Source organism: Alexandromys fortis, unplaced genomic scaffold, assembly GCF_014885135.2.
Source record: "Alexandromys fortis isolate MF-2015 unplaced genomic scaffold, M_Fortis_MF-2015_v1.1 scaffold_208, whole genome shotgun sequence".
NCBI lineage: Eukaryota > Metazoa > Chordata > Mammalia > Rodentia > Cricetidae > Alexandromys > Alexandromys fortis.
Genome location: NW_026068082.1, coordinates 2,404,883 through 2,417,237, shown reverse-complemented (window position 1 = coordinate 2,417,237; position 12,355 = coordinate 2,404,883). Strand labels below are relative to the sequence as shown.

General features: G+C 47.8%; 1 protein-coding gene across 3 annotated transcripts in view; it reads right to left on the bottom strand.

Annotated features, from left to right (window-relative positions):
- Positions 1–63: 63 nt before the first annotated feature.
- Tex52 (testis expressed 52) overlaps positions 64–12,355 on the bottom strand; it is a 25,750-nt gene continuing 13,458 nt past the window's right edge. The window contains exons 2-7 of one of the 3 annotated variants that reach the window (XM_050121965.1): positions 7,240–7,434; positions 3,320–3,469; positions 2,036–2,118; positions 799–911; positions 552–604; positions 64–297 (exon numbers count right to left, since the gene is read on the bottom strand). In XM_050121965.1, coding sequence (XP_049977922.1) covers positions 205–297; positions 552–604; positions 799–911; positions 2,036–2,118; positions 3,320–3,469; positions 7,240–7,434 — 687 coding nt within the window. In that variant the 3' untranslated portion in view covers positions 64–204. The remainder of the gene's footprint in view (positions 298–551; positions 605–798; positions 912–2,035; positions 2,119–3,319; positions 3,470–7,239; positions 7,435–12,355) is intronic. The other 2 variants (XM_050121966.1, XM_050121968.1) reach the window with 2 other exon arrangements.

Genomic DNA, 12,355 nt, shown 5'->3' with positions numbered 1-12,355 from the left:
GATACTCTGAGTAGGAACTCCTGGGACAGCAATGAAGAAGGCAGCTATGGAGAAGCAGAGACGGGGTGGCAACTGCAAGATCAGGGTGGTGAAAAAGAGAGACCAATGCAGTGGTCTCAAGATGCCCTGCTCAGGTAATGTCCCACTCCACACCACTCTTCCCCTAAGGCACAGTGTCGCCCTAGGGACTGGCTGAGACAGTGGTCACTGGCCAGGCTCTTGGTACAGAGGCAGGAAGGGCAGCTCCGAGAAGGGGGCTTTCAGCCGAAGCACTCCACGGTCCAGGTCAATGCAGCACTGCCATGGGGACCCCGAATGTGTTGTCACCTCCCTGCCAGCTCACACATGCTCCCCTTCCTTCTGCCTCCCCTTGCTTCTATGCCCTGCCCCTTCAGGAAGGGAACCCATTCTCTTGATTTTCCTTTTGGGGCTAATTAAGCAAGTTCCAAGTTTTATACCTCTTTGTCTTTCTCACCAGCCTGCTCTGGGCTTCCGCCCTGAGCCTTCTACCTCTTCTAGCATTTTGGGGTCACCAAGCATGGGTGTCTTACCTTGAGGGAAAGTAAAGTCTGCAGTCCCAGGCAAAATTCAGGGCTGTCCACATCTGCAGGAACCATTGGAAAATTAGGTTGCATTCATGACCACTGATGCACTCATCCCTTTCCTTCCCAGTCCACCCCCAGCGTTGAGAACAGCAGGGTGGGTAATAATCTGAGCATCTTGGGATGGTGTGCTGACAGGGGCCACAAACCTCTACCTCTGTCCTGCTCAGAGGAGGTGAGAGGCTGGAGGGCTTACCTACCACCTGGGCCGAGCATGCCACAGTCCCCTGTCCCAGCTCTAGCTCCAACTCTTCCACCTGACTTGGTGGCCCAGGTGCCAGGTCCCCACCTGGGGCTTTTGGGACCTTCCTGTGGTTAGAAAGCAAGGGTTATAGCTTTCTATAACAGTCCCCAATCCCAGCCCCCCACAGTTAAAATGCCAATTCTGATCATGCTCTCTCTCAGTCCCTGAGCCAGGGGAGATATAACCCCTTCCTGCTAGGGCTACCTGACCACGCCCCCCCACACACACTTTTAAAACATAATATGTACTAAGATAGAGTTTGTATGTCATCAAGTTCACACTTGGTTGTAGGTTCTGTTTGGCTTGGTGGGGGAAGGCTGTTTTTTAGAGGTTGGGCTGACTCAGACAGCTTATGTAACCAAGGCTGGCCTTGGGTTCCTAGCTCTCCACCCCCAGATGTTACAGGCTTGAGCCACCCCTGTGGGATTCCCCTCTGTATGCTGTGATTATCATTTATGAATGCAGAAAACTGCTTTGGATCTATAGCAGGGCACAACTTAGCTAGACAAAGGGGTGGGGTAAAAAACTAAACTGAATGCTGGGAGGAAAAAGGCCGAGTCAGAGAGAAGCCTTGTAGCCCCACTGAAGACAGATGCCAAAACTTTAGCTGGTAAGCTACAGCTACATGGCGATACACAGATTACTAGAAATGGGTTAAATTAAGGGTTAGCCAATAAGAAGCTAGAGCTAATGGGCCAAGCATTAACTAATGTTTTAATTAATATAGTTTCTGTGTGACTATTTCGGGGCTGAGCAGCCAAAAACCAACAAGCAGCCCCTTACAACAAGCCACCAGGCCCAGCAAAATTCACTCCATAAAAGTGCAATTCAGAGCTAGGCATAATGGCACACACCTTTAATCCCATCACTTGGGAGGTAAGACATAGTAAATAAGACCTTGTCTCAAAAATAATAATAATAATAATAAGTGCAATTCAATGCTATTCAGTAGTCTGTCAGTGCAACCATCTTCACTAGAGCCTTTGAAGATATTTCATCACCCCAAAAGAAACCCTATCCTGAGCCCAAGTGTATCCTGTAGTCTCAACACAAACCCACACGCAAGAGGCTGAGGCAGAAGGTTGTTGAATTTGAGGCCGGTCTGGGCTATATAGTGAGACCCTGTATCACAAAACAAAAAGTGGGGGAAAGAATGCGGCTGCTGTCTGTTGGTTTAGACCACTCTTACCCCAGGCGCCTGAGGCATCCAGCAGATATCTGGTTGTGCTGCATCCCTGTGTTTACAGCCACTCGAAGCATCTGGTCCTGGCACTAGAAATCAGAGTGACGGATCTGTGAGTCCCCCAGGAGGGATTAGGTTTGAACCCTCGACTCTCTGGGTCCTTTGATCCTTCCCTTTTAGAGATGGGTGGAGGGAATGAACAAGTTTCCAAAAGGGAAACTCTCCCAAAAGGGAATCAAAGGAGCTGGATTCCACACGGTGAGATCACTGAGTTGAGAAATATCTGGGCCAGAATGGAAATCTTATTTGTTTAGAGGAATCCATGGGAGGTTGAGGGACCTTCTGCTAGTCAAAGGGCTGCAGGTCAGGAAGAGGCTAAGAAGACAAAGTTCTGCACACTCTCAGATTTGGGTTACCAAGAATGGAAACGAGGAGACAGGCATCAGGGTGAACACTTGGATGCATACGCACGAGGCAATAGTTTTCTTGTTCCAAACATTTATTGAGCATCTACTACATAAGATGTATGGCTAGTAGATACTTCTTTAGTGAGTGCCATCCTCAGCAGTGTCAAAGAGATAAAATATGGCTCCACGTTGTAAGGTCTATGAAAGGATCATGAATTGAGTGCCCCAGAGCTTGGGGAGGACAGGGAGCTGATTCCTGTTGGTCAGAGAAAAGCTTTCTATGAGGAGGCAGCTTCTGAGTTGGGCCTTAAGAAATAAGAATGTGGACAAGGGATGGTTGGAGATTAGGAAGTAAGATTTCTGGGCAGAGAGACAGTGGACACTTATTGGAATGTTCCACTAGCAGGAGCTTTGGGGCTGCAGAGATGGTTCAGTAGTTAGGAGTATTTGCCACTCTTTCAGAGGACCTGAGTTCAATCCCTTGATTGGGCAGCTCACAACTCCCTGCAACTCCAGCTCCAGAGATCCACCAGCCTCTCTGGCCACTGCGCACACACACACATGACATCACAAACACATAAATTTTAAAAAGATTTTTTTGCACTTTGGAACATGAGCCTTTTGTACTCATGCATACATTTCCAAAGTGTATGATACAGTAAAGGAGACTCACATATGTAAATAAGCTTTGCTAAAAGCATGGGAGCATAGTACTGCTGATGGATGGCCTTTTTCAGAGAAGACAGGTATGACAGGGGAGCAGATGCAGGGACAGAGAAGGAGAAAAATGACTTTGCTCTTTTTGGCTGCTGATGCAGAAGGGAGAGCTGGTAGAGAGAGCAGGCTCAGCAAGCAAGGGAAAGGACCCCAGGAAGCCTCTTACCTTGCAGTTGACAAGAAGAGCTGGCCTCTGTGTCTCACTGGTCCTGCCGCTGTCGTGGCTGGGGATCTGTGCCTGCACCAGGGGAGACTCCCCCTGAAGCCGCCTCTGGTTTCCCTCCACCAGGCGTCTTTGGAGCACACTGTGTGGCTGCTGGCTCCATCACAAAATAGTGAAAGCAGATCTAAGCCCAGGATCCAGGCTGTGTGCTTCCCCACCTCTATGCCTTGCAAACTACAAGATGCTTGCTCTACCCCAGACCTGAGGAGCAGTAAAAGAGTTGCTGAGGGATGGCTCAGTAGGGAAGAGCACTGGCTGCTTTTCTAAAGGACCTGGGTTTGATTTCTAGCACCTACGCAAAGGCTCATAACTAATTCCAGTATGGTGCAAGTCTTGCATTGACAGAACAGGTTATCCCAGCACTTGGGACATGATGGAAAGAAAATTAGAAGTTCAAGGTCATTCTATGGGGAAAGTCTGAGGCCAGCAGGGCTCAAACGACTCAAATGTAATTTTTTTTTTAAAGATATAAGCAGAGTGCTCAGGTCAGAATAATGAGCCATCATTCTTGACCTCTCATCTCCAGCTATCATCCATCCTATCACTGCCTGTATTCTGCCAGCTCAGCTTCCTTTCTTTGAAGGGATATCTGATGTATCTAGACTCCCACAACCTTCTTGGGCCACTGGAACCTCTGTCCACTCACAAAAAAAAAAAAAAAAAAAAAAAAAAAAAAAAAAAACCTGCTTCCAAGACTTGTCTTTCTACACTAACTTAGCTAAAGCCCTGCTGCTCACAGTCCTGAAGTCAACATATATAGACTTTTAAGACACACACATACATACATACATATAGGGGGAGGGAGGGAGATGGATAGAATTAGATGATAGATAGATAGATGATAGATAGATAGATAGATAGATAGATAGATAGATAGATAGATAGATAGATTGATACAGATGTAGCTATAGATAGATATAATCTTATGTGCACGAGTGTTTAGCCTATATGAATGAATGTGTATCATACGCATGCCTGTGCCCATGAAATCCAAAAGAGGGCATCAGGTATGCTGGATCTGGAGTTACAGATTATTGTGAACTGCCATGTGTGTGCTAGAAATAAAACCCATGTCCTCTGGAAAAGTGCTCTTGACTTCTGAGCCACTTCTTAGCCCTAACCAACAGCTTTAATGACATTTTAAAGCCTATCTATATGCAGAGCCTCAGACCTCCTGAATCAAGAATTTTGTTCTTGTTTTGTTTTTGGCGTGAGGGTTTAAACCCAGAAGCTTGCTCCTTCAGGGCAAATGCTCTGCCACTTAGCTGTTCTCCTAAGCCTCTGAGTCTTTTTTTTTTAATATTTATTTATTTATTATGTATACAATATTCTGTCTGTGTGTATGCCTGCTGGCCAGAAGAGGGCACCAGACCTCATTACAGATGGTTGTGAGCCACCATGTGGTTGCTGGGAATTGAACTCAGGACCTTTGGAAGAGCAGGCAGTGCTCTTAATCTCTGAGCCATCTCTCCAGCTCCCCGAGTCTTTGTTTTGTTTGTTTTATGATGAGATCTTACCTGTAGCCGTGGCTGCTCTGGAACTAGCTCTATAGACTAAGCTGGCCTTGAACTCACAGAGCTCCACCTGCCTCAGCCTCTGCCTCCCAAGATCTAAGATTAATGATATGTGCCATCAAACCCACACACTGTTTTCCAGCTCTAGTGACAACACTCCTCTCGCCTGGCTAGCCTGTTTCACCCCAGGCTCCACTCCTGCTCACCTCTCTGCAGAAACCCCGCCTCCCAGTTCTCATGGGGTCAGGCTGAGTGCATGGCTCCTTACACTTTATTGAGTATTTCGGCCTTGCTTCTCATTCTGACTCCACCTGCAGGACTGGCCTCTGGATTATCCTGTCCTCCCTCTTCTCAGAGCTCATTCCCACAGATGTTATTTTTGGTTTTCACTCCCACCAAGCCTGGAAAGGCCTTCAAGTTAGATCTGTCTTGCTCATCTTTCTGTCCCAGGACCTAGTTCAGCATATAAATACCTCCTTGGCTTGGGGATTTGGGGTGGCTCATTCATAGAAAACTTGTCTAGCATGCTTAAGAAACCATACCCAGTACTACAAATAAAGGAAAAGGAAAAAGACACAAAATAAAATGGTTGGTTTTAGTCTGGTGTGGTAGCACACCCCTTTAGTCACAGCACTCAGGAGACAGAGGCAGGAGGATCACCACAAAGATGCGGTCAGCTATTTAGTTCATGCCAGCCTGGTCTCTATAGTGAAACCTAGCTCAAAAATAAAATACAATTGTGTTTTTTATAAACTCAAAAAAAAAAAGTTGTAAGCCAGCCTGGGGTACATAGCACAATCAGGACAGCAGGGCTACACAGTGAGACTCTGAAAAAAATTTAAAAAAGTTTCCTGGAGAATGGCTGTAGTCTCCCAGGCTCCACACACTCCTCCACCTGACCCTGGGGGCCTGGGATTGTTTTTCTACCCTTGGCCCCATGAGACCCTGGCAGCGAGTTGCTAGCTCTGAGAACGTGCAGCCAGCTCAGGGCCCGAGCAGTTCCCATGCCCTTCTCTGCTGCGACTCCATGCTCCTCAGGGTTGGAAAGGGTGTGCCAGAGCTATCCAAGCAGGGAGACAGGGCTCCCAGACTGTTGCCTCCTCATCCCTGAAGTCACAGGAGCTACCTACTATGGATCTGCGCAGGTGCTAAGGCAAAGGGGAAAGGTGAGGAGCCCACAGGGCAACTTCTGGACAAGACATTGGTAGGGATATACAGAGAAGCCTGAGGCCCAAACCCCTGGATGCCAAAGAACCTGCTTTCTTCCCCTCCCTGTTTCTCAGCTGTCTCCTGTGTTTTTTGGGGTGCTGGGCTGAGAAAACCCAAGTGAGAAGCAGAACAGAAAGGTAAAGTCAGGCCAAGCAAAGCAACAGAGCGATGAGTTTGTCCCCAGGGAGAAGTGGCTCCCACAGAATGGAATTCTGTATTCGCTGGGCCCTCCACAATTCACGCCAACTCAAAAGCTAAATGTAATCAAAGCTAGAGGAGTCCCGATGTCATTTCCCACGGGTTTCTATTAGCCAGGCACTGTCCCCGCGCTAAGGATGTAGAAGCCCAAGTGACTCTCCTTACCAGACTGATGCTCACAACTTTACCCCTTTATAATAGATGAGGGAACCAAGGCACTGACTCATAACTTTCTGATTTACAGTCAGAATTTGGTCCCGAACAAGGTGGCTCCAAAGCCCATGTTCTTAACCATTATATCTCTGGTGACAAAGACTGCATGCAGCTGATCCTGAGCCCCTCAGCTCTTCCCGGTAACCCCAGAGCCCATTCCCTCTGGGGTCAGAAGTGCTGCAATGGTTTGGAAGGAAAAGACAGGATGACACAGACATTGAGACTGATGGTCCAGGTCAGAGCATGTGAACCCTGATTGCCCAGAAGACCCTCAATATTATGACGCTAGGAAAGAGGAGGAAAGGGGGTGGGGCAGGTCTGAGGAATGATGCAAATTCACAGGCAGCTTTAAAGGAATCTAAAAGCAGAGAGTCATAACCCTCAGCTGACGAAACCTCCGTGCCTTGCTGTCCTCATATGCCCATTCCACAGGATTCCCGGGTCCTCTAGGCATCTACTGAACAACGTAACTCTCCGTTGTCCCCAGGAGGAGCCTTGGGGCTCTAAGGGGGGGGGGGAGTAAAAGCTGAGTTATAAGCCCAGGGACCCTCAGTGCCACCAGGACAAGAAACATTCTCAATGGAGGAGCTGGGGAGGGTTGGGGGGACTGCAAGTTGTTGGAACCATCTCTCTCATCTGAACAGGAGAGAGGACTCTGAAGACTGAGACTCTACCCTCCCCACGCCCCAGACAGGATATGGAGAATAGAGAAAGGGCCAGGGGACTCACCAGGTCCTTGGAGGTGCCGAGCCTCTTGAGGCTGTCCAGGGGCAGCAAGTCAGCAGAGTCCTTGTGCAAGAACTGGGTGGCCTGTTTGAGCCGGCGCTGCTGGCTCAGGTGGGCTCGGTCCCGAAGCGAGGCTTCCTGGCCTCTCCTGGAGTCTCCCTCATCTCTCCTGGCCTCCTGCCCAGTGCTCATGGTCCTCTAGGATAAGCAGACAAGGGTGTCTGGAGTCTCTGTCTCCCCTTCTCTTTGCTCCCAGCTCTCCCGGCAGCTTCTGCTTTCCTCTGTCTCCGGACTGCAGCTCTCCTCTGACAGGAGGGTCTCAGCGGGAAGAGAAGAAATAAATAAATAATAGGCAGGAGCAGCCGCGTCAGACACCGATTTCCAGAGATTGCTGTAGAGGGAGCGGAGCGAGGTTCCGGCTGGAAAAACCCAGCCCTGGAGGAGAGAGAGGGCCGGCAGGGCCTGCAGCTGGTAGGCTGCAAACCATCCAGCTCTGGGTTCCTGTTCAGAGTGGGCGGTGGATGGTGAGCGTGTGTGTTGTAAACTGTCAGGAGGCTGTGCCAAATCATCGGCGAGGGAGTGAGTGCCACTGTGTGGGGGCGCATGTTTGGTAAGCACGGGGAGGCAGGCAAGCGTGTCCCTGTCCCTTTTGTATTTGTGGACTTGGCTCCTCTGACCCCTTCCCGGTTTCTGGACAGTCACCCAGCTCTTTCTTCCTCCTGCTGTCCTCTGCTGCCGGGGATGGAGGTGATGGCCAAAGAGGGACAGTAAGAAAGTGTCCTCCTCCTCTTTCTTGCTTGGCCTCTCCCTGCCAGGTGGCCCCAACATCTCTCTCAAATGGCAAGGAGACCAGGAATGCTCTAGTGACACAAACCTCTGAGATCTTTCTTGTTAGAGGCTGAAATCCGAGTCACACAATGAAGAAGAATGCTGGAGAATGTTCTGGGCCTAATATGTCCCCTCCACTGGGTTAGTCTGTGTCTTTGCCAATGACTCGCCTTGGTCTCCTCGCTGCCATGTTGTGCGATGTTATAGTGACAGAATCCAATCCAGGCCTGGTGTACAGACCTAGAGTCCGAGCCACTTGGGAGAGTGAGACAGGAGGATCACAGCTTCGAGGCCTGCCTGGACTACAGAGCGAGTTCTACCTTTCAGTCTAGTGATATTTCAAAAATAAAAAGAAAGGCTTGGAGAGACGGCTCAGGGCTTGAGAGTGCTCCCCACCCTGATTTCCGGTGGCTCACAGACATCTGTGACCCCAGCTCATACTCATACACGGCACACACAAATAAATAGGAATAAAAATGAAATAAAATTAACTTAAATAAAAATAATAATAAAAAGGTGTTGGGGTGGGACTAGAGAGCCAGCTCATTGGTTAAGAGCACAAGCCATGCATATTGCTCTTGCAGTGTGGTTCCCAGCAGCCCAGTCAGACGGTTCAAAACCCCCTGCAACTCCAGTTCCAGGAGATCTGACGCCCTCTTCTGGACTCCAGGGCACCTGTACCCGCACGTACATTTCCACACTTAAAAAAGACAAATGCACATTTGCGTGTAAGTGAAAAGAGGGCTAGCGATGGTAGAATGTTTTCCTAACACATACAGGCCCTGTTCAGTCTGTACTGTAAAACAACAACACAAAAGCTGTTACAAAACCTGCAAATACCCAGGGGGCCGAGACAGAGGCTTGCTCAAGCCCAGATGTCAGGGTCAGCTTGCGCAATGAGCTTACCAACAAACAACAGAAAATCATTTCTAGTGCTGGAGAGATGGCTCAGCAGCTAAGAGCACAGCTGCTCTTGTAGAGGACCAGGCTCAATTGCCAGCACCCACGTGGCATCCCATGAATGCCTGTAACTCCAGTCTCAGGGGTCCGACACTCTCCTCTGGCTTCCTCTGGCACCAGGAATGCACACGTCTCACAGATATACATGCAACAAAACATCCATATTCATAAAATGAGCTAATACAATTTTAACAGTCACTTCTAAGGAGTAATTAATCTCCAGTGAAAAACAGAAAGACATTTTCAGCCGCCCTCTGCAGGATTCTTGTCTCTTGGTGGTGACTCTAGCCTTTAATGGCTGTGCCACATCTCTCCAGCCAACTCTGTAGCTTTTTTTTTTTTTTTTTTTTTTTTTTTTTGAGACAGGGTTTGTCTATGTAGGTTTGGCTTTCCTGAGACTCACTATTAAGATCACGGTGACTTTGAGCTCTGATTCTATGAGTGCTAGATTTAAAGGTGTGCCCTAAAACACCCTGCTTTTTTTTAAAGGTTTATTTATTTATTATGTGTACAGTGTTCTGCCTATATTGCCTGCATGCCAGAAGAAGTCACCAGAACCTATTATAGATGGTTATATGAGCCACCATGTGGTTGCTGGGAATTGAACTCAGGACCTCTGGAAGAGCAGCTATTGCTTTTAACTTCTGAGCCATCTCTCCAGTCCCACATCCTGCTACCTTGCTTTCCTCCTTCTCCTTCCTTTCCTCCTCTTCCTCCTCCTCCTCTTTCTTCTTCTTCTGATTTATTTTACATGTATGAGTACTTGCCTGCCTGCATGCATACATGTGTAGCATGTGTGTGCCTGATGCCTCTGAAGTCAGAGGAGAGCTTTGGATTCCCTGGATCAGATGGTTGTGAACCATTACGTGGGTTCTGGGAATTGAACCCGGGTCTACCACAAGGCAACAAGTGCTCTTAACCACTGGAGCCAACTCTCTGGCCCCTTCTGTAGCACTCTAAAGGGATGGGGATGAAGGGGGAGTTTCCCTCCCAAGACACTTGAGAGATATGTTATGCCTCTCACTTGTTTCATTTTACAGTTCATGTAAATATCAAAGGCAATTCAGAAGTCTTGAGAGAAAAATGAAGGTGCCAGGTTCTCCTCTGAATGCTGTTCCCTCGCACTTAGGAGCTAGTATCCACAGAGTATCTACAGTGTTCAAGTCATGAAGCTAGCCCAGAGGATACAGGGGTATTATGGTTAGTTTGATGTCAGCCTACCACAAATTAGAATTACCTAAGTGGTAAGATGTAACAGAAGTGTCCTGAGGCCTTTGATCAATCCAGGAAGATCCACCCTAGTCGTGAGCAGCGCTTCAGACAGCAGCTCAAATAAAGAGGGTCTAGGCAGAAGGAAGAGTGTCTCCCCTTTGGCTTGCTGGGCCTCCCTCTTGCCGCTGGTTGATCTGTCCAATGCTGCTGCTCGCTTCACTGGTATCAGAACGAGCATTTCCAAGCTTTTGTTGCAGACTAGGGACCTGTGGCTCTCCAGGAAATCTCCGAGCTTCCAGTGCCAGACTGGGACTACTGAGGCACTGGCCTCAAAGAACGAGTAACTACTGGGTTCTCAACTCTCGGATGTGATTCTGTTATTGTTACTGTTTTAAAACTGACTTAATACAGTCAGTGTGTGTGTGTGTGTGTGTGTGTGTGTGTGTGTGTGTGATCATTCCTTTGGCTCTGTTCCTCTAGAGAACCCTGATTAGAACTGGTGTTGACCAAGATGATGTCCTAGCATTCAGAGACTGATGCAGAAGCCAGGCAACAAGTAACTAAATGTATAATGTCCAGTAGGTTGCTCTAAGTAAATAAGAAAATAAAGGGCTTAAAAAAATAAGCATATAGTTCCAGGACAGGCTCCAAAACCACAGAGAAACCCTGTCTCGAAAAACCAAAAAATAATAAATAAATAAATAAATAAATAAATAAATAAATAAATAATAGGTATAAATAACCAGGCACAGGAGGCAGATCTCTGTGAGTTCGAGGCCAGCCTGATTTACAGAGGTAGACAGCTAGGGTTACACAGAGAAATCCTGTCTCAAAAAATGAAAACCAAAACAAACAGAGAGAAAGAGAGAGAGAGAGAGAGAGAGAGAGAGAGAGAGAGAATAGTCATAGAGGTGGGGGGGTTCTAATTTCAGCTTACTCTTCCCTCTGACTCTGACAGACCTGAAGGACACCACCCATCCTGTGTCACAGAGAACAGAACTCTTACAAGCCTTCTAAGCTTACTATAGAGCAGTAGGCTTTGTGTTTGGGGTGATGGTGATGGCCAAACAAGACACCAAAAGGTAAAGTTTTCTTGGCTTTCCAACCTTAGAGCTCTCAGGTTGAAGGACTTCTATAAAGTTTTGTGTCTTTGGCTAGCACCAGATTTGGTGTAATGATTACAGACTATGTATGCAGATATGAGCATTCGTTACTTTCTTCCTCCTTGTCCTATGATATCTGACAGAGCTGCTTACAAATGGGAGGATTTGTTTTGCTTAAGGTCGAGAAGATGGGCCATCCTGCCCTGGAGCGCACTGTTACAGGAGTGGGAGGCAGGTGGTCACATTGCTTCTACAGTCAGGGAGCAGAGAGAAAATGGCTGCTGCTTGGCAGGCTCCTTCCTTTCTCTCTCTGTTTGTTCCAGGGCTCTTCCTTCCTCAGTTAGCCCTCTCTGGAAACACCCTCACAGACCCTCTTAGCCATTGCTCCATTGCTGTGAAGACACGCTATGGCTACAACAACTATTTTAAGAGAAATCATTTAATTGTGGGCTTGTATAAGTGCCAGAGCTTTAGTCAGTTAGCGGAGTTGTGGGGAGCATGGCAGCATGCAGGCAGGCGGTGGAGCCGAAGCTGAGAGCTACATTCTAATTTGCAGGCAGAGAGAGACTGGGCCTAGCAGGGGCTTTTGAAACCTCAAAGCCCACCCGCAGTGACACACTTCCTCCAACAAGACCACACCTCCTAATCCTTCTAATCCTTTCAAATAGTGCCACTCCCTGGGGACTAAATATTCAAATATCTGAGCCTGTGTGCGGCATTTCTATTAAAACCAGTACACACTGGAGGCTGGAGAGATGGTGCAGTGGCTAAGAATACTGGTTGTTCTTCCAGAGGACCTGAGTTCAATTCCCAGCACCCATGTAGCAGCTCACAACTGTCTTTAAATCCAGTTCCAGAGGACCTAACACCTAAGGCAAAATACCAATGTGCATAAAATAAAAATAAAAAAAGTTTCACTTAAAGTAAAAAAAAAAACAGTACACACATGGCTCGGAGTCTCTCTCTCCTCTCTCTCTCTCTCTCTCTCTCTCTCTCTCTCTCTCTCTCTCTCTCTC